This window comes from Durio zibethinus, chromosome 6 (assembly GCF_047325235.1).
Source record: "Durio zibethinus cultivar Kanyao isolate XHJ-2024 chromosome 6, ASM4732523v1, whole genome shotgun sequence".
In the NCBI taxonomy this organism is placed as follows: domain Eukaryota; kingdom Viridiplantae; phylum Streptophyta; class Magnoliopsida; order Malvales; family Malvaceae; genus Durio; species Durio zibethinus.
The window spans coordinates 33939461-33958250 of NC_143167.1; the positions used below are offsets into that span (position 1 = coordinate 33939461).

At 33.0% G+C, this 18790-nt stretch overlaps 3 protein-coding genes and 1 pseudogene across 7 annotated transcripts; all 4 read left to right on the forward strand.

Moving 5' to 3' along the window:
• The first annotated feature begins 7984 nt into the window (after nucleotides 1-7984).
• LOC111285684 (GATA transcription factor 21) lies at nucleotides 7985-9650 on the forward strand. The gene is made up of 3 exons (XM_022875251.2): nucleotides 7985-8345; nucleotides 8511-8867; nucleotides 8988-9650. Exons 1-3 carry the CDS (start codon nucleotides 8124-8126, stop codon nucleotides 9330-9332), a joined length of 924 nt encoding a protein of 307 aa, XP_022730986.1. The 5' UTR covers nucleotides 7985-8123; the 3' UTR covers nucleotides 9333-9650.
• A 1953-nt stretch (nucleotides 9651-11603) lies between these two features.
• Nucleotides 11604-13229, forward strand: LOC111284531 (uncharacterized). The gene is made up of 2 exons (XM_022873204.2): nucleotides 11604-11954; nucleotides 12788-13229. The coding sequence occupies exons 1-2, from the start codon at nucleotides 11861-11863 to the stop codon at nucleotides 13129-13131; spliced, it is 438 nt and encodes a 145-aa protein (XP_022728939.1). The 5' UTR covers nucleotides 11604-11860; the 3' UTR covers nucleotides 13132-13229.
• A 237-nt stretch (nucleotides 13230-13466) lies between these two features.
• Nucleotides 13467-18461, forward strand: LOC111284530 (uncharacterized). Of its 5 annotated transcripts, none has more exons than XM_089763179.1 (12): nucleotides 13467-13840; nucleotides 13929-13985; nucleotides 14098-14149; nucleotides 14259-14332; nucleotides 14422-14552; nucleotides 14949-15042; nucleotides 15127-15269; nucleotides 15452-15568; nucleotides 15656-15778; nucleotides 17318-17440; nucleotides 17773-17837; nucleotides 18169-18461. In XM_089763179.1, exons 1-12 carry the CDS (start codon nucleotides 13816-13818, stop codon nucleotides 18251-18253), a joined length of 1089 nt encoding a protein of 362 aa, XP_089619305.1. In that variant the 5' UTR covers nucleotides 13467-13815; the 3' UTR covers nucleotides 18254-18461. The 5 variants fall into 5 exon arrangements, with proteins under 5 accessions (XP_089619305.1, XP_089619306.1, XP_089619307.1 ...); XM_089763180.1 differs by having other exon boundaries at nucleotides 14949-15030; XM_089763181.1 differs by having other exon boundaries at nucleotides 14079-14149; nucleotides 14949-15269.
• On the forward strand, nucleotides 15786-17311 carry LOC149518603 (uncharacterized; annotated as a pseudogene).
• Nucleotides 18462-18790: the final 329 nt, after the last annotated feature.

The window sequence follows — 18790 nt, forward strand, 5'->3', positions numbered from 1 at the left end:
TAGTGTTATTATAACTTGGCTTAAAATCCAACAAATTTTTGGGTATTGCATCCATTATTTTGCTGATTGGATTAGTTTCAAAGGAACAGGTTCAATGATTTTAGTTAGTCCATTTCCATCCCATGCATTTAGAGCCAATAATGTATAGTTTATAATTTTAATAAGTTTTGGACTATGTCATCTCCTAATAATTTCACTTGTATATTTTATTTGTTCTTGCTTGCATGCATAAATTAAAAAATATAAATGATTCCATTAAAGTCACAAAAAATATTTGATTCAGGAGTTAAAGGGTCATATTTTCAATGTTTAAGACTTGCTTCTCTAATCTTAATGTCATGATCAAGTTGAATAAAAAAAACTAAAATAATAATAATTTAAACTCCAATTTCTTAGAATCTTGTACTAAAATTAAAGACGAAAAAAGAAAGCTGAAAAAAAAATGTTTCTTCTTTTGCCAATTTGCTAATATTTTTAGAACTTATCCAGAACCATGAAATTGAACTATTGAAGAAACCCAATTGCCAGCTTTGTCCTGTTCTTGCAGCAGGCGGGCTGCACTGTGTCACTGTTTTCAGTTATCCAACTAATTTTGATGTAAAAGGTATTAGGAGGAACCTTTGGAGATGCTGATGGGGAATTGGAGTAGAGAAGGTTGAGTACAAAAAACCAATTCTTATAGCAATAATTTGTAGAGAAGATTATCCTCAATGAATGACATGATCATCTGATCTTGACATGAAATCCATATAAATTAGGTTTGGTAATGAAGTTTTAACGAACAAATAAGTTACATGGTTTAAACATCATCATCAGCTTTTTGTGTCATCTTAATTTGGTGGCAAAAAAAAAAGAAAAAAAAAGCCTAGATGTTCCTGCTCCTGGTTGGTTATGGTTATAATCAATACAGCTTTACTTGACATTGAAACTACTGCAATTTCATTTGTTCAACTACCTCCTCCTGTTGAGTTTCTTAAAAAAAGTCTACAGCTATTTTGAGGCTTGTATTTGACAGTTTTGCTACATTTTTATTGCAGTCATTCATTCACCTAACACTTTTTCTCAACCACAATGAATAATGTTTTCTCTAGTTTCCTTTATCAGGGAAGTTGGATCAGAGCCCCTTATCCAACCCAGTTACCCAACAATTAGATTTTGATTGTTGCGGTTGGGACCATACCCCAGCCACCAAAGTTGTGGGTTGTGCCACTTGGAACAGGTCACAACCACCCTGGATAATTGGTTCAGTTCAATCTCCAGGCCTTTATATTTCACCAAACTCTACCATTTCTCTCCATTTATGAAGTCTTATTGCGTGAAAGGGTGAAAGTGCGTTGGTAGGCAAACTCTTTGTGCTTGTTAAAGTCATACAAAGTTCAAAAGCTGCAGTGATGATAACTGATTACCAATAAACTTTCAATGAGTTCCTGAGCTCAAAAGGAAAAACTAAAACAAATGAAATAGCGTTGCTGTAAGGTTTGTTCTGAGTCTTGGACATAAAACACCAAACAAGTCATGACTCATGATTACCAACGGCACCTATTGAAATTCAGAATTGGTCAGTTTGGGACACACCGGGTTTTTTCTAAGTTCATTAAGTGAGATATTTATGGCAATTTGAACTATAAGAGATTAATAGTAGTACAGTAATTAAGATGCGACATATGGATAGAATAATTGGAGAAGTATTTTCCAGACAAGCAAGTTCAATTACTTCAACTAGTTAAGTTCAACTCAAATCTCGAAGAGATCTCGACTGACTTCTCACAGTGGTAATATACTAATAATTTCATGAGAAGTACGATTGCTTAACACACGATCCTAAACCTTTAACTTCAGCTGACGATGCAGGTTTCCCATATTAAATTGTTTGAGGTTTTTCAAACTTTACAGACAGAAACCAACCATGTTGCAGTGTTGCGAAAACAGAATTACAATCCTCTTCATCGCTTCAACAATTCCCCACTGTTTACATCAATAAATGGATCAAATTAATTAGACTGGCTAAGACTAAGCAAAAAAAAAATCATGCTTAATACACATCAAATTCATTGACAAATATATCACATCACTTTGTTGATAGATTGTTGGACTCTTACTTCCAATTATCATGGTTCAAATCCTAGCAGCCTCAACTTTAAAAAAAAAGAAATCTTTGTGTGGGTCCAAGACCTAGATCAATTATAGACAGCCTGTCATTGTTGATAAGATGACAAATACCGTGGTTACATGGCAGGGTCTTCCACATTTCATGAACGATCCTAGCTTTACAATGAAACTGCAGATGTTTTTGTTTAAGGATAAGAAGGAACAGAAATATGCTTTATCATTCCAAGTCATGCATAAGAGTTTCCTTATCTCTTTATTTATGATTTTATGAGATTGACACCATTAATCCGCATGGACTTTGACATCAGATACCATATCCAAAACTCTCTACTTTCGGCTGGCTCCGCAAGAATCATATATGATCCTTTACAACAGTGACAAATTTAAACTTTATTTTCTTCTATATATTCATTATCTGCATCCTCTGAGTCCAAATCAATACTTCAAAATGTTTATCAGATACTTATTTGTTTCTAATAAGTCATGGAAAAAGGGAAAAGATAAGTTGGATAAATTAGAAGCAAATAATCAACTTTTGAATATCCTGTTTAATTTGAAAATAACAAGATATGAGAATTACATTATTGCAATTCAATGCTGATATTCACAGCTCATAGATGAGGGCATCCAGTCAACAGTCAACATTGCACTGCTTGCTTGATTCTGTTTCCTAATGTTGTTTGGTGGCTTTCACTGTCACGTCTCAGGTCATTGCCAATTGATGATATAACAGTAGCACAACGTAGGTTATCCTACAGATATAGTTCAGAAATTTATCAGCTAATTACTTCAAACATTGAACAGAAGAGGTAGAGATGCTTTTAATGCTTTAAAACTCCTGCAGCAGTAAATTCTAGAAGCTGTAATAATTAATAACAACTTGCTCTTATTTCTGACTTTGGTGGGGACCAAGTGCCCTTGAAAATCATTGGTTTCCGATTTTTGGCATATTGGGGTGCTTGCTTCTTGGAGGCAAAAACATATTACCATTAATTATAAAAGCCTGGAATCCATCAATTCATGGCCTAAACTTTAGTTAATCAAGGAACCGTTTTGTCATTTATGCAACAGCAGTTTTTTGGATTTGGAATTACCACATGTTGAGTCTCAAATGAGATAAGGTTGCAACTTTGCAGATGAGAGTAAATGTTGAGGCAGGATGAAGATGAATCAAAACCCTTAGTTTGCTGCCTGCTGGCATCCTTTTTGGGATGTCAGAATTTGGTGTCGCCTCTAGGCTCTAACTTCAATGCTGTTCCAGTCTTTCATATGGCCTATTGATAGATTTGTTGTAGTTGTGGGCTAGTTGGGACCATGAATCTGGCCCAATTAACTCATTGGACAGTGTGACTGTGGTTAATCATGTAATGGGCCAACTTCTGGTTACGGGACTTGTTGAACAGACCTCAGTCCATCAAAACTCAAAGGTGAGAGAGAAAAAAATGGAATTAGGGTCCCAATGGCCCAATGCCCAACTTTCTCTAGAAAAATAACCAGTCATTGAGGTCAATGGCACAGTGCTTAGGTCACTTTTTTCACCGTTAAGAACTTGTTAACCACCTAATTGTATGTTAATTAGATTGTAATTTTGATATTACTTTTTTTAATTTTGAAAGTTCAAACTAAAATGAACCTTAAAATATTTTTATTTTTATACTAACTCCACCTATATGTGAAAAGTAAAATTTTATTTTTTTATTTTTTAATTTATATCATTCCACTTACATGGATTTTTTTTTAGTCTGTTGATAAAATATTACATTTGTATTATTTTTTGACAATTTTAAATAAAAAATATATGGCAGTGGTTATGTATGGCGGATTTTAGGGCTTGAAAGTTTAATTTGGTGAAATTTAAAAAAGTATAAGAGAGGGCGAAGGGGTAAAGCAACCAAAGATGTGGCTTTCAGGAGGGGGCCTGCGCGAGAAACAGAAACCGTCAAGGGGAATAATTTTTCAGTGCGTTGCGTTGCTCGGGTGTCTTGTAATATTTCAATAATGTTAAAAAATCCATGCCCTGTCGCATGGTTTTAACAGAACAGGTCATAAGGATATGAAATGGTCTTAACAGAAGTGACTGTACTATAGTTTAAAAAAAAAAAGGACACCCAAATAAAGTCAAAATGATCAGAAGATGATTTTCTTTTCCTTTATACTATTAGAAAATTTTTGTATGGCATCCATATCGTTAATGGGGCAGTTGCCCGTGAAAATTTTGCAGCCACCATAACTAATATATCTAAAGAGAAAGGAAAGGAGGAGAGAAGGGATGAGATGGGACCTATTTTTGGCATTGAGGAACAGTACTGTCATGTAGCCCTTAAGGCCAATGGCCCCTCAGATTTGCGAGCAGCTCTTTGAAAACAACCGATGATTGGACATACCCTCCGTCACTGACAAATTCATGACAATTTTTCACCACGTCTCCATCCATACCTCCACCTCAAACCAAATGCTATAGGAGTGATTATCAACCTGCCTACGTAGCCACCCTCCTCATCATAAAAATTATACCCCTTTGATAATTCTTTTGTTTTTTTTTTTTCTTTTTCAACGTTACAACAATTCATGGATATTATTTATTTTCATATGCTTCAGATAATAATATCTATTTTTTTTTTTTTTTTTTTGCTTTTGGTAGCTGCAAATGGGATATTTTTGCTGTCATATTTTTAATAGCTCAAATGGCACCAACAGCAACATGGCTAGATTATGTTTTTTTTTTTTTTTTTTTGGTTGTTGATACATACTAATCAGTGTTCTTACGACAGAAAACCCTATTGACTTCCTTACCTGATGGGGACATGTCTTTAAACGTTTAAACCAAATTAATACCATTAATGATCAGTTAAAATTTAGAGATTTTATCAATCTTTTCTTTTATCCAGTTTACATTACTTTAATTATATTACATTTGGTTTAGAACAAGTTTAAGATTAACATTAATAACATCAAATATTAGTACATGTTTCAAAAGTCAGACTCACAATAATTATTTTCCAAGTACTGCATGCTTCTGTCGTTTTATCATGTGAAACATAGAATTATTTTCGAGAAGTTATTCATTATCGTTGAAATCAAAACAAGAACAGTACCAGAGACCATGAATGCCTTTTTTATTATTAATTTGATATGGAAAAGATAAAGGCAAGAGTACAACAACATAAATATGGAAACTTGCAATATATATATATATATATATATATATATATAATAACAAAGACAATTTATGACGCTTATATTTTTTTTAAAAAAATTTTAAATGAAAGAAGTTTATTTAATTTTAAGGTCCAAAGTAACACATCCTAAATTTTTATCGAAATTTTATATTAAATTACAGTTTGTTAATAAAGAAAGATTGTTGAAAACAAAAATTGATATCTAATTAAATGTGTGTTTGGTTCTTATAGAAGAATTTATTTACTGCAAAAATGGAAATTAGACGTTTAGTTTTTAAAATTTTAACATATATGAAGAACAAATTTGAATTCTCAAGCAAAGTTATAAATTAAAATTCTTCAAAAAATGTTTTTTAATAACAAATATTTAATAAAATTTTTTTACATTCTCACTTTATTCTTCAATAATTTACAAAATTATAAGAAAAATTATATTATTTATCAATATTTTTTATTTTGTCTATTTTTTGTTGAATTAATTTGCTTTTTATTGTAATTAACACAAATGTCTCCTAATTTTATTTATTTATTTTTCACTTAAAAACTTGTGATTCAATTTAATAAAGTTGACCATATTTTTTATTTATCAAAAAATACATAAAAAAATAAAATTTTCAACATTTTATGGTACTTTTATATTAAATGCTATTTTAGTTTCTCTTTATATCACTTTTAGAACAACTCTACTCCAATAGCACTTCTTATAAAAATTTCAGTCAAACCAAACAAACCCTAAATTTTACAAATAAAATATTCAAAATTTACTAACCCAATCAGTCACATTTACATATGAAACATATATACCCATAACTTAAGGAAAATTTAAAAAGGAACAATTTAAGGAAATTTTAAGAAGGAACATTATTAATATATCTGAGAAATTTTGATAGAACACCAATATAGCAAACAGTCAAACACCAATTTTAATTACTTAATTTGTAACAATAAATAGGGGACTTAATCTTTATATTTCTATGACTTTCTCTTTCGCTTATAGATAAAACTTAAATGAAATTTTTTAAGTGAAGTTTGTAAAAAAAAATTTTAAAAAATAATTTAATAAAAAATTAAAATAACCCATGCATGCTTCGTGCCAGATGATTGAAGTGGATGATTGATCAAAAGAGAAAACTTTCCAAATAACAAAAGGTTGTTAAACCTAATTTAAAGAGTATGATACTTTTTAAAAAGATTCAAAGACAACTACAATGAATAATTTTTTTTTATATTAAAAAATAGCAAAAACATAAATTAAACTACAAGTTTTATAGAGTAATAAATGCTTTTGCAGATTACAGTTTTGTTTTGTTGTGTGTGTGTGTATATATATATATATATATATATATATTGAGAAATCATTGACTGTTCATGTGATCTGCTTAGACAGATTTGAAAAATACTGAGGGAGCGGTAAAAATGGAAGAATTCGAATTCGTTGAAATTCTGAAACAGATAAAATCTTGTGTGTTTGAGACTTCGAGATAACAACAATAACTAATCCGTGTCTCATATGTAGCTTTTGGCAACAAGCTTTTTCCTTTGGCTTGTTCCTTTCCTGGCTCAGCTTTTTTAAGTATATTTTCACATTTTTCTTTGGCGTTCCCAAGATAAACAGTGAATGGTAGCATATATACGTACATACATATATATAATCAAGTACTCTTAATGATTAGTTTACTTAATTATATTCTCACTTTTCTTAATTTTTATGGCTTTAAATGATATCTGGCCAGCTGCTCATATCTAAACGGTTCCTGAGTAAAAGGGAAATGTACATAGTTATGTGTAAAAATGCAACGATAAACATGAGTTACCGTGAAAGAAACTGGCCAAAAAAAGTACACTGAAAGAAAACGTATAAGATATATATGCATGATGGCAAAGGTGTGGGGTGCTGCATTTATCTCTTGCCTGCATAAAGCATTCAATGTTTTTTGGCAAGAATAATAAGATCGTGGATAGTGGAGATATAAATATATATCATGAAAATTGTAGCCCTTCTCTCCGCGATCGTATAATACTTACATAGGCATCATGCTCCAATATTCCTTATATACACCCTAATTAGAAAGATACACTACATAGATATAATGCTCTTTGTAGAACCTGACTGAATCATGGATCATTATCTGTCTTCTTACTAGCTGGCTCTTGATGCTGTGTTTCTTTCTTTTTGTAATCAATTTAGGGACTACAAAAGGCTAGAATGAAGCATATTAAATTCATCAGATCATACATTGATGGGGCCACCAAAACTAAAGAAAAAGTCTTAATTTCATCCTATGGTTCACCATTATAGTGCATGCTTAATTTGCAAAGAATTAGTAAATTTCATCAAGTCGATCGATTATATGTTTTTTGTCACACTAGTAATTAATCAAGAATAATTAAACTTGTGTGGTGATCAGAATTTAATTTGATCAAATGACTTTTATATGTTTAAATTTGTGTGGCTACCATGAAATGAACTCTATCTTCAGGTTTTGAAATTATTTCAGTGGCGGTGGGGGGTAAAACTCTGCAGATAGGGTTTCTTTCTTTTTTGCATAGGATGAAGCCATAGCTAGCATTCCACGCTTCTGCTTTTCGTTTTGTCTTTTAACTTGTTTGTTTGGGTGTTACATATGAAGTCACGTGAACCTCTTATTTGCTCTTTCTCTCTTTTAAAACTCGATCGCGTAGGCCCTTTTTTGCCTTTTCTCTCTATCATTCATCACCTCCCATCCTGTCTCCCCTAATCTCAAGCATAGATCCTCCACCTTACCTGGACGGCACCAAGATCACTACGTACTGTTCATCACTTGATTGCCTTCTCTCTCTAGCTGATCATTCCTCATGACTTCTAGTAATTATTATTCATCTCTTTATCCTTTTCCTATTGACCTTAATGAAGACGATCAACACCAACAGCACCAGCTTTTCAGTTTAAAATCCCAACCTTCTTCATCGTCTTCTTCTCCTTCTTTTACTTGTCCTATTTTCTTCAACCCAACTGTTCAAGATCAGCAAGCCGGTTATTATCAAAGGGAACCCCAGCAGTTCCAAGATCAAGAAGAGGTATATATATATAGTTAATACTACTTCACCTTTCATGTTATAATTTCTTTATGCGATCACTTAGGGTTTTATTTTCTTTTCTTTTTTTTTTTTGGCTCCTTTAGCCTTTTAAGGGAAATAAATAAATATAATGATCACTTGCATATATGACTTTCTTAATTTTAGGAAAAAATATATGTTCCACAAGATGGACCATTGGAGAGTGACAGTGGGCTCAAGTTATCAATATGGAAAAAAGAAGAAAGGGTTGAAAGTCATCAAAGTCATGAGAATGTTAGTTCAGCTAAGTGGATGTCTTCAAAGATGAGGATGATGAGGAAGATGACGAGCTCAGATCACACCGATTTATGGAATAGCTCTACGCCAAAATTCGAAGATCATCAGAAGCAGCAGCCATCAACATCTCCAGATAACAGCAGCAACTCTTCTTACAATAACAATAACAACAACACAATTAGGGTTTGTGCTGATTGCAACACAACTAAGACTCCTCTTTGGAGGAGTGGACCTAGAGGCCCCAAGGTACTTAACTTTCTACTCTTTTCTTATCAATACCCTTGTCCTAAAATCTAAGTAATTAAAGACAATTACTGCCTATTTTTTGAGATAATTAATTAACCTTCTTTTGTCTTTGGATTGCAGTCCCTTTGCAACGCCTGTGGAATTCGACAAAGAAAAGCAAGAAGAGCTATGGCTGCAGCAGCAGCAGCGGCGGCCAATGGCACTGTTGTTGCAGCTGAGACAACGCCAACTATGAAGAGTAAGGTTCAACAAAAGGCCAAGAGATCAAGTAATGGTTGTGTTCCACAGTTCAAGAATAAAAAGTGCAAACGTAGTCCTCAGTCTCATGGTAGAAAGAAGCTTTGTTTTGAGGATTTGAGGATAATCTTGAGCAAGAATTCAGCTTTTCATCGAGTTTTCCCTCAGGATGAGAAAGAAGCCGCGATCCTGCTGATGGCCTTATCGTATGGACTTGTTCATGGTTGAAATTTTTCTCACAGCTAGGCTCATATATTTTGTTGTTTTCTTAGGTTTAATAATGTCAGGAGTACTACCTAGCTATATAAATGTCTGAAACTTTAGTTAATTTTATGAGTGAGTGAGGAACTAAGATGTGAATGGGTGTGAGGGAAACATAATTGGTCAAATAAACAAAAGAGATCAAAGTTGCATAGAGATCTTTAGAGCTTGATCAGGTGGATTTGAACAGGTTGATAACCAAAATTATGGATCCACCTCTGGTTTATCTACGTAGGTCCTATTATTATGTTATGAACTTCAATAATTCAAGGCTTTATTTCTGTCTCTCTCTTTCTTTTTATTAATTTCTTTCGTCTTTACTTTCTGATCATTTATTTCATACATTAAGAAATATTTATATTTACATTATCTTCCAATCATAGTTGAAAGTTAATAAGGTTTTTTTTATTTAAACTTTTTGGATATTTGATAATCACTTTAAATTTTAATTAATTCGAAATTAAATCAAATCTTATAAAAAATAAATTCTCTCAAATTTATTATTTTATTTATAAAATTTAAAATCAAAATTTTAATTAAAAAGAATCGAATTCTTTATCATGAGCGTTAGTTAGTAAGCTTTTTTGGACTTAAGCATAAAAACCGCCGCCTATTCCAATCACGTGAACAACAATTTTCACGGCTGACACATTTTTATTTTTTACTTTTTTATTTAAATACATCAATAGCGATTATTCATATATACATATATATATATTGGATAGGTCAGATATGAAATTGATTTTTTTTTTTTTTGAAATTACTTTCAGTGGCTTTCAATGGTAATTCAGGAAAAAGCATTAGAGCTGTAGGGGTTATTTAAATCCTTTTTTTTTTCTTTTTCAGTTTTTGTTCATCTACGTATGATGGTGATGAATCAAAGCCTAGTTAGGGTTATAGCCTTTTCTTTTTTCTTTTTTGGTTGGTTGTTCTGAAAGTCGCCTAGAAGATAGTACTTTTGTCTTGAACATTGTCTTCGTCGAGTAAGATCACATATAGTATCTTTAAGCCAACTGGATTTGTAATCGTACCGAAGACTGGAGACATGATCCGTGCCTTCTCTTGATGGATCCAGCTATTGAAAAAGTACACCACAGGCGCAGGTGAACCTCATGCATGATAGATGCAAAGTAAATTTACACAGTTTAGCCACAGAATTTTATTATTATACCGTATAAAAAGCACCTCCATTCATTCAATAAAGAAAGATTAATAACAACTATTAACTGCTTAAATTAATGTAATTCAAAACATACAAATAACTTCTAATTGAAACGTTGAATATGTTTATCTAGTATTATTAAATGAAATAGGTTGATTTAATTTGTGAAGAGTCTAACTGAAAGAAAAAAAAAAAAAAAAACCTTCAAAACATACTTTAACCATTCCTATATAGTAACTAGTTTTAAAAAATTAAAAAAAAAATCAAAACATACAAAATGACTTTAATTTAAAATATTTATATTTATCAAAGTTGACTCCATTAATTAGTTTTAGAATTCAAAATATCTTACAAAAGTAACATAGAATGGTGCTGCCCATGATGGAGGCTTATTTTTCTGATCATCTACGGTAACCATGGCCTAAAGCACTTATAACACTACTATAAAAAAATAATAATACAAATATGTCCTTTGTCGTCTGTCAAATGCCAAATTGTTGGATGGTCCGGCACTATTTCGGGAAATACTAGCAAATAGCAATATCCTTGAACAAAGTAGAGAAGGAAAGTATAGTATTATCCAAACATCAGTGTGAACCCAAATTTTTTATACTGTATATAGGCTTATTATATACCCATTGATGGCATATGAGCAAGCAAGAAGAGATTATTAGAAGAATCTATCTAATTGATTTATACAATTATTTTTAAAAATTGATAGTTAACAAATTTAAAATTTAAATTATAAAATTTATAATTTTAATAAAAATAAATAAAGAAATCTTTTAAATTCATATTGTTCTAACCAAGATATATTAATATACTTTCTCTTTATCTCAACATGCGCGTATTGTGGATAAAGGAGATTGAATTCGAAGTTCTCTTCTTCAAACAAAAATAGAAATGTTAAATTAATACAATATTTAACTTAGAAAATAATATATAATTGGATTGAACTTGAAATTTTGAATGATTGATGGACAAAGAGAAGTGGCTTTGGTGGGCCTGAGTTATTATGGGCCGGAAAGAGTCCAGTTGGCAGAAAAAGCTTTGGAGCTGGAAGGGCTAGGGTTGCAAAGCAAGGCCCTTCAAATCTTCGATCCAAGTCGAGGATTCAAGAATCAAGAACTAACCAACAGCGCTGACTGCAAACAGAATCGGGAAAATTACCGTTTAATTGCACTGGCTAACGAGACAAAAAGAGTTGAATCGTAAACCAAGTTTTAAATTAGATTCCAGGGTTGTTAATAAACCCTTCAAAAACCCCCAACAAGAACAAGAGACGAAAACCCTTTGTTACTTCCAGGCTCATCAATCAACCCATCAAGAAAAAATGGAAACCCCACCTCTCTCTCCGAAGGAATCCCGCATTAACCGCTACAAGCCCATTTGGCGTATTCTCCTGATTTCCAATCTCGCTCTTGGAGGTATTTCTTTTTGGCATTGATGTTCTTCAGTCTAATATTAGTTTCTTAACAATGGGTTGACGTTGTTTTAATGAATCTTTTTTTTTTTTTTTACAATTCGATTTAGGATATGTTTGATATAATGCCTAGCTGAGAGAAAACTTGTGAGGAAGGCTGTTGTTATGATATAGGTTAGATGTTGAAATATTTGATCTCATGTTAATTTGTTGCAAAGCTCTTTTTTCTTAGTCACTTGAGGACGATGTGATGCTTTAAATCAAATAGAATGTGTGTATGAGCAGCTGTTGAAATGATGCTATGTGAAATGAGAGGAGCAAGTCTAGATACTTTGTTATTGTCTAAGCTTTTGGCTTGATGAATTTTATTTTTAGTCACTGATCTTAGTGTTCTTTGTATCACGCCTATATGTGTTAGCTTTTACCATTGGTAATTCCAATTGCAACTTTGTTTTTCCGTTGCTGCTTTCGCACTAGAATTTTGTCTCAGAGAAACACTGAGTCATTGGTTCTAAAATTAGTGTCGTTGTTAAGTTATCATTGAAGAATAATTGTCGCTTATTTGCGTTATCATCACTGAGGATCAGAATTCTTGGATGAATTTGCATTATATTGGTTTCCAATGATGATAAATGATAATTAACTAACTTTGGATTATAACTAATAGGCCTGGATTAGCTCAATTCTCCATTCATGCACCATTCTGTTTGTTGTTTGAATTTTATGAAGCAAAAATGACCTGAATTCCAAGGTTTATGGCTCTACCGTGGGACTCAAAATTGGCTTGGTTACGAGGGATCTTTTGGAATTAGCTGACATTCTTTTTCCCTGTTGCAGCATATATGTTTGCAAAGGCAAGAAGGAAGAATTCAAGCATTATAGATAACAAACCGGCTAAAACAGGGGCAGAGCATGGCAAGACTGAAACTGAATCAGATGTTTCTTCTCATCCCGTGGCAACTGCCTTAGTCTATGAGGAACCACCAATCCTTCCGGTCATTGCACAGCCCACAAAGGTTTTGGAGCCCATTAGTGAAGATCAGCAGCGTGAACTTTTCAAGTGGATATTGGAAGAGAAAAGAAAAGTAAAGCCTAATGATCCTAAAGAAAGGAAAAGAATTGATGAAGAGAAGGCTGTTCTCAAACAATTTATTCGTGCAGAATCTATTCCTAGAATTTGATTCACACGTCTCGTTTTATTTGACAATTCTTGCTCCAATGGAGAACAAGTTACTACTAAGGATGGTTTGAAAAATCATATGCCAAAGATGCGGTTTTGATTTTTGGTGCCCATCTCTTATGAGATTAGATATTAAGAACTTGTATTAGATTTTAACAGCAGTGCTCACTGGTCTAAGACATTCATCGCATCTGCTTCGTCCTAACTAATTGAATCTTCTCGATTGGCCAACAGAAAAACAATTTAGCAGTGAAAGCGTGTTTTGCTTTGATGAAGAACGAAAAAACAACACATCAATCAAAACTATTCATTCTTCTTCTGCGAAGTTGCCGTAATAGAGGGATGCCTACTTTGGGTAAGACCCAGCAGGCAACTGCACCTATTGGCTCCTTAATGAGACAAAAGATAAGAGATTGGTTCCCCTCATGCCCTAGCTTAGACATAAGCGGTAAGTTTTAAGTAGTGGGGTCCACTCTGTAACCTTTCCTTCAAGTCTAGCCACATGTATTTTTTTTTTTTTCCCATCCAGTGCCTTTTCTGAACTCTCCTGTGTGCAACCATGCTTTACTCTGGGGACATCCTTTCAAATCATCAAATGGAATTGATAATATGCTAGTTTTAGTTACTGGATAATCTCTCGTCATCAGCTCTGCTTTTCTAGTCTCACTGCAAAACTTTCTCTTAAATGCCAGGAACCATCCAAGTTTCAGGTACCAAGCACTATCCTAACTGTAATTCAAAAATGGCAGTTAAAGCTCATATTCTTTTTCCAAAACTTTCTTATTTGATTCATTTCAGTTCTGGATTTCAAGGGTCTCCACTCATCACCACCATCTTCACAAATATCAATAAAAGGTAGTCAATCAGCACATTTTGGCTGAATTTTCTTATCTAGATTGGTAATATATATGTATACACACACTACTTGAGAAGAAAATTTTGCCACAGTTTATCCTTCATAATGCAGTTTCCATAGGAAAAAGAGAGTACCAGACTTGGGACAAGGGGGAATTCTCATTGTAATGATTCTGAACACTTTTTTGACTTCTATATTTTTGCCTTTGATTTTGCTGTGTTTTTAACTTCTGAGTTTTGCTAATCGAATTCCAACATGTGGCTATTGCACAGTCCCCTGACAACCCTTCGTGACAATTTGATTATAATACTTCAAGATGCTGAGGGAAATGAGATTTCTCATACAGGTTGGTCCCTATTCGTTTTCCACATGCATTGGGATATTGGATTTCATTCCAGTAGTTAGGCTGATTGAAATAATTATGGTATGGGGCAGGAGTTGAGACCAAATTGGTGGTTGAGAAAGGGGTGTGGGATGACATATTTTCTCTTGAAGGAGGTGGGCATGTACATATGAAGTTGCAGTTTGTCCTCTGTGAAGAGGAGCACCGGAGAATCCGGATAATGGTATTGTTCCTTTATTTTAACCCATATTTCTTTTGATGCAACGAATGATTACTTGCTACTGGCCTTACAGAAACAATCTCCTGTTATAATTCTAAATTTGACCTAAAAATCAAATGCATAATGGAGTGTACTTACAAATGATCCTGGAAATTGATTCTATTTAATCTCTTTAATAAGTAACACCATCTTCTTTTCATGTGTGCATCTGAGGATATTCTCTAGATAATTTACATTATCAGCTGGTAATATTGAATGTACAGTATATCCTAAATGATGAACTGCATTATGCTGTGTCTTAAATGGCAAGCCTACTGTATCCTGCTTTAGATTTTGTGATCCTGATAAACTTATTCCTTTCCCTAGCACAATTAAGTTACATGCTAAGCTCATTTTCAGAGAGAATCTGCACTAAAGAAGAAACATGAAGAGCTTTGCAATAGTGGTCATGGAAATCACAAAAGCGCTTCTGTCAGTTATAGTGAAGTTTCACGTTCGATCTTGCTTACTCAACTTTCATTTTCCTTTTTCCCTGAAATGCTTTTTCTTGATGTATTGAGTGCTCCCTCTTCTCAAGGTTCACAAGGGAGTTTATTCCAAAGTGGATTGCTAGCCAATGAAGCCAGTCTAGTGTCTGTCTCTTTTAATGACCCCAAGGATGCCAAATTCGATATTGGCAACAGAGATAGAAGTTACTCTATTCAGAAGCAAAAGAGCACAGTTAAGGATTACTAAGCACTGCAGTAAAAACCCTTTGCTCTTAACTTGCATACCTTGAGTTTTCTTAGTGTTCATTTCGCATGAATATTTATAATGACAGATATGAAAATAAAGGAAATACATAAGGCAGTCTATGTCACAAGCAGTCAATTTCCATCTAACTGAATTATATATGTCACCAGGATTCAGTTCCTTCAGAACTAGAGAAGGCTAATAACTCCGAGAAACAGGGACCAGTAAGGAAAGCCCATAGCCATGTAAGGAAAATGATAAGTGCTTTTGAGGGTAGACTAAATCAGGTATATTGAGTGTGTTGCTTAAAATTCTCCATTTTTTATTGCAATTTAGGCACATGATTAAGATTACTGGAACTTGATCTGTGGCAGGATGTGAAACCTTCTATTAAGCCACCACCGAAACTATCTCAGACAAGAAAGATTGAAGTGGACTCTTCTCTAGCAAATTCACATCTTAATGAAGTTGAGATGGAAAAGATCATGCCACCAAAGGTAACTTTTTGAACGATCAATACCAAGTTGTGAACAAATCAAAGTATGTATTGGGGAAAAAGTACAGACAATTGGTTTTGCCAAACTTTTATATGAGGTTGCATCATCTAAAGAAACCGAACAGTTGAAGAAGTCAACTGCTGCATGTATTCAAACAGAAAGAAAAGTTCTAGATTTGAAGAATAGATTTAAAGTTGAACCAAAAGAAAGTGATGTGAACGAAGAGGATAAATATTCTTAAGATTTAAAGAGAGCATCAACAATTCTCCCACAGAATGCTTGATAAGCATTCACAAGGCAACCAATCTTGGAACCTGTTTTCTAAAAAACAACATTCTAGTAGAAAATTAGTAACTAAGGATCCAGAACTTCAAATGAAAAACTAAAATCAGAGACTATTTGGAGTGATGACCATTGTTCCATTGGAAGCTTTGGTCTCTGGATATTTTCTGGTGAAGCAAAATGCTTATGCATAACAACTGGGGGCAAACAAATAATGGATCTAATGGGAGGTTTCTGGAATGAAACAAATATCCACCAAAGAAAGTTGAGTGCTTGTGATCCAAAAGATACAGGAGAGGTTTGTAAGAAATCCCATATAGCCTTAAGGTTTCACTAATATTGGATAAATTAATTTTATTATCTTGAGCTTCTTTCATTTTATCAAGTTCATACAATAATGTTTTTGCACAAGAAAATAACAAGGTATTGGCATCTGCCATTTTTATCAGGTTTCTATTTCCATAAACTAGTGAAAAAACAAAAAAGATATTACTGCAAATGAGTGGTTCTCTCTGATTAACTGCAAAGATTAGAGTTATTTTACTGTGCTTGGCTCCATGATATAACTAGGAAGAACTGATTCATCCTCCTGTAGCATACAAGATAAAAACATTCTTCAGAAAATTTTGATTCTTTGATGAAGAAAATTAAAACTAGCATGAAATGTCAAAAGATACTTCATTGGTCTTGGAATTGAACGGAGGAAATAAAATCAGATACAGCAAAGCACCATTCTTACCAATTGAAGACCTACATCATTTACATGGTTAAGCACTCAGGACTTTTGATATGTTAGGAACTAAGAATTGATATTGCAACATAGTATTACTTGCATCTTGATGGAATAAATGGCATAAGGAACCATTATTTCACACCGTATCAAGCACTGTACTGGATATATGCCTTAGGCAGATGTTACCAATTAGATATTACTGTGTTTCTTTCTCTCTTTTTTTTTTCTTATACACCTTATAAAGGAACAGTTCAGAATGGCATGGTTAACTCCATGTATAAAATGTTAGATTGTCATCCCTCTTGAGTGGATATAATGCAATGCTCAAACTTTCTCATGTATTTGTATTGAGATGGAGTAAACTATTAGTGTCACTTCAGGATAACTTTATCAAGTTCTTGTTTTGATAAAACGGCAGCCCGCTAATAAACTGGAAGTTGATTGATGGTCAGCTGATTAAATATGTTCAAATTTGGTTGCACTGAATCTTTTTGCAAACCGTTTTGTTTGCCTGTTATTTTCAGGTTAATGCTGATGCTGGCACCACCATTGAGGTGAATAAAGATGGGCAGACTTCTTCACAAAAGTTAAGACCAAGGGTCGAGAATTCCACGAATCCTGAAGACTCCACAGGACCTGTTGGACAGGTAATTCAAACTTCTTGGAATCACTAAGAGTGTGAATCCATTTGATATTTAGATTACTTTGAATCAAACATTGGAATCAAATACCCAAAAGTAAGATTCTGGCGGAAAATGTATGAATTCTTCTGAACCAAACGCCTCCTAAGAGTGTGAATCCATTTGATATTTAGAATTCCATTGAAATTAGGATCATCATGTATGTTTCTCTATGCATCCTCTTACTGTAGTCTCTTCATTGTTCTTGTCTAACACCTTCTGAGTATAGTGGATAAAACAAGTTGTGAATGAGCTTCTTTCTGCAAAATGTCACTGCTAATATTTTTTCTTCACATCAGCTGATTAAAGTCATAATCATGGTGGGCTTTGCAACACTGGTTCTCCTAACAAGAAGGACATGCAGGTATTCATGTCTTTGTTGTTGAATTTCATTCTATGATTATCTTTCTTTACCAACTTTGCCCTTGTACAATCTCTGTAGATTTTTATTGAAATATCACATAAATTCTTGTTTCCTTTTTCCCCCTAAAGAAGCTTAATTTCTTCTAACATATATTTCCATCCTTTGGGAAGAAAAAGAAATGAAAAATAAACATGAAAAAGCTACTTGTTATGCACATAAGCTGATATGTATTATGACCTTGCAGATAAAGTCAGTTGCTGAGAAATCTATGGCATTACTCAACAGTTTTGTTAATTTTCTTTTCCTTTTTGTTGAAATAATCATCATCCAGAAGTACATGTGTAAATCTATTTTTCCCCGATGGATCCTGGCAATGGCAGCTTTACTTGGAGGGTCACCTTCACCAAGTTCTATAATGGTTCAAACCAGGACCAGTGCAATGCCCACCACCCAAAACCAGTGGTACTCAGAACACCAGTGTAAAAGAGATGTAAATTTGTGTTAATGTTCAATCCTTAAGAAATTTCTTATTTCCATCCATATCATCCTCAGTAATGTCCTAACATTCATGCATCAATTTTGTAATAATGAATTAAATTTATTAAAATAAACAATATTTGCTCATCTTAATTAAGTATAAGGAATGTCTAGGTTCATATATTTTACCAACTTTTTTTTTTTCTAATCTAATAGTATTAAGAACACAAAATCCAATCCATACGATTCACATACTTAATTATCAAATAATATCAATAAGGGATGATTTTAGTAGGATTTTTTTTTATTGAGCGATAGGAGATTTTTGGCTTTATTCAATATATTTTTTTGCATTAATTTAAACAATTTTATTTATGTCAATTCTAATAAATTTATGAAAAATAAACAAATTTAAACTCAAAACAATAAAAACAAATATATATTTTTTATCACTTAATGCAGACATATTATGATTT

Excerpts from the sequence above, each read along its gene's own strand:
- LOC111284531 (XM_022873204.2), top strand. The coding sequence starts at position 11,861 with ATGGAAACCCCACCTCTCTCTCCGAAGGAATCCCGCATTAACCGCTAC. Across the intron at positions 11,955-12,787 it reads TTCCAATCTCGCTCTTGGAG|CATATATGTTTGCAAAGGCA; the intron begins GTATTTCTTTTT and ends TCCCTGTTGCAG.
- LOC111284530 (XM_022873202.2), top strand. The coding sequence starts at position 13,816 with ATGCCAGGAACCATCCAAGTTTCAG. Across the intron at positions 14,553-14,948 it reads ACCGGAGAATCCGGATAATG|AGAGAATCTGCACTAAAGAA; the intron begins GTATTGTTCCTT and ends GCTCATTTTCAG. Across the intron at positions 17,441-17,772 it reads CCACAGGACCTGTTGGACAG|CTGATTAAAGTCATAATCAT; the intron begins GTAATTCAAACT and ends TCTTCACATCAG.
- LOC111285684 (XM_022875251.2), top strand. The coding sequence starts at position 8,124 with ATGACTTCTAGTAATTATTATTCATCTCTTTATCCTTTTCCTATTGAC. Across the intron at positions 8,346-8,510 it reads AGTTCCAAGATCAAGAAGAG|GAAAAAATATATGTTCCACA; the intron begins GTATATATATAT and ends TCTTAATTTTAG. Across the intron at positions 8,868-8,987 it reads GTGGACCTAGAGGCCCCAAG|TCCCTTTGCAACGCCTGTGG; the intron begins GTACTTAACTTT and ends TTTGGATTGCAG.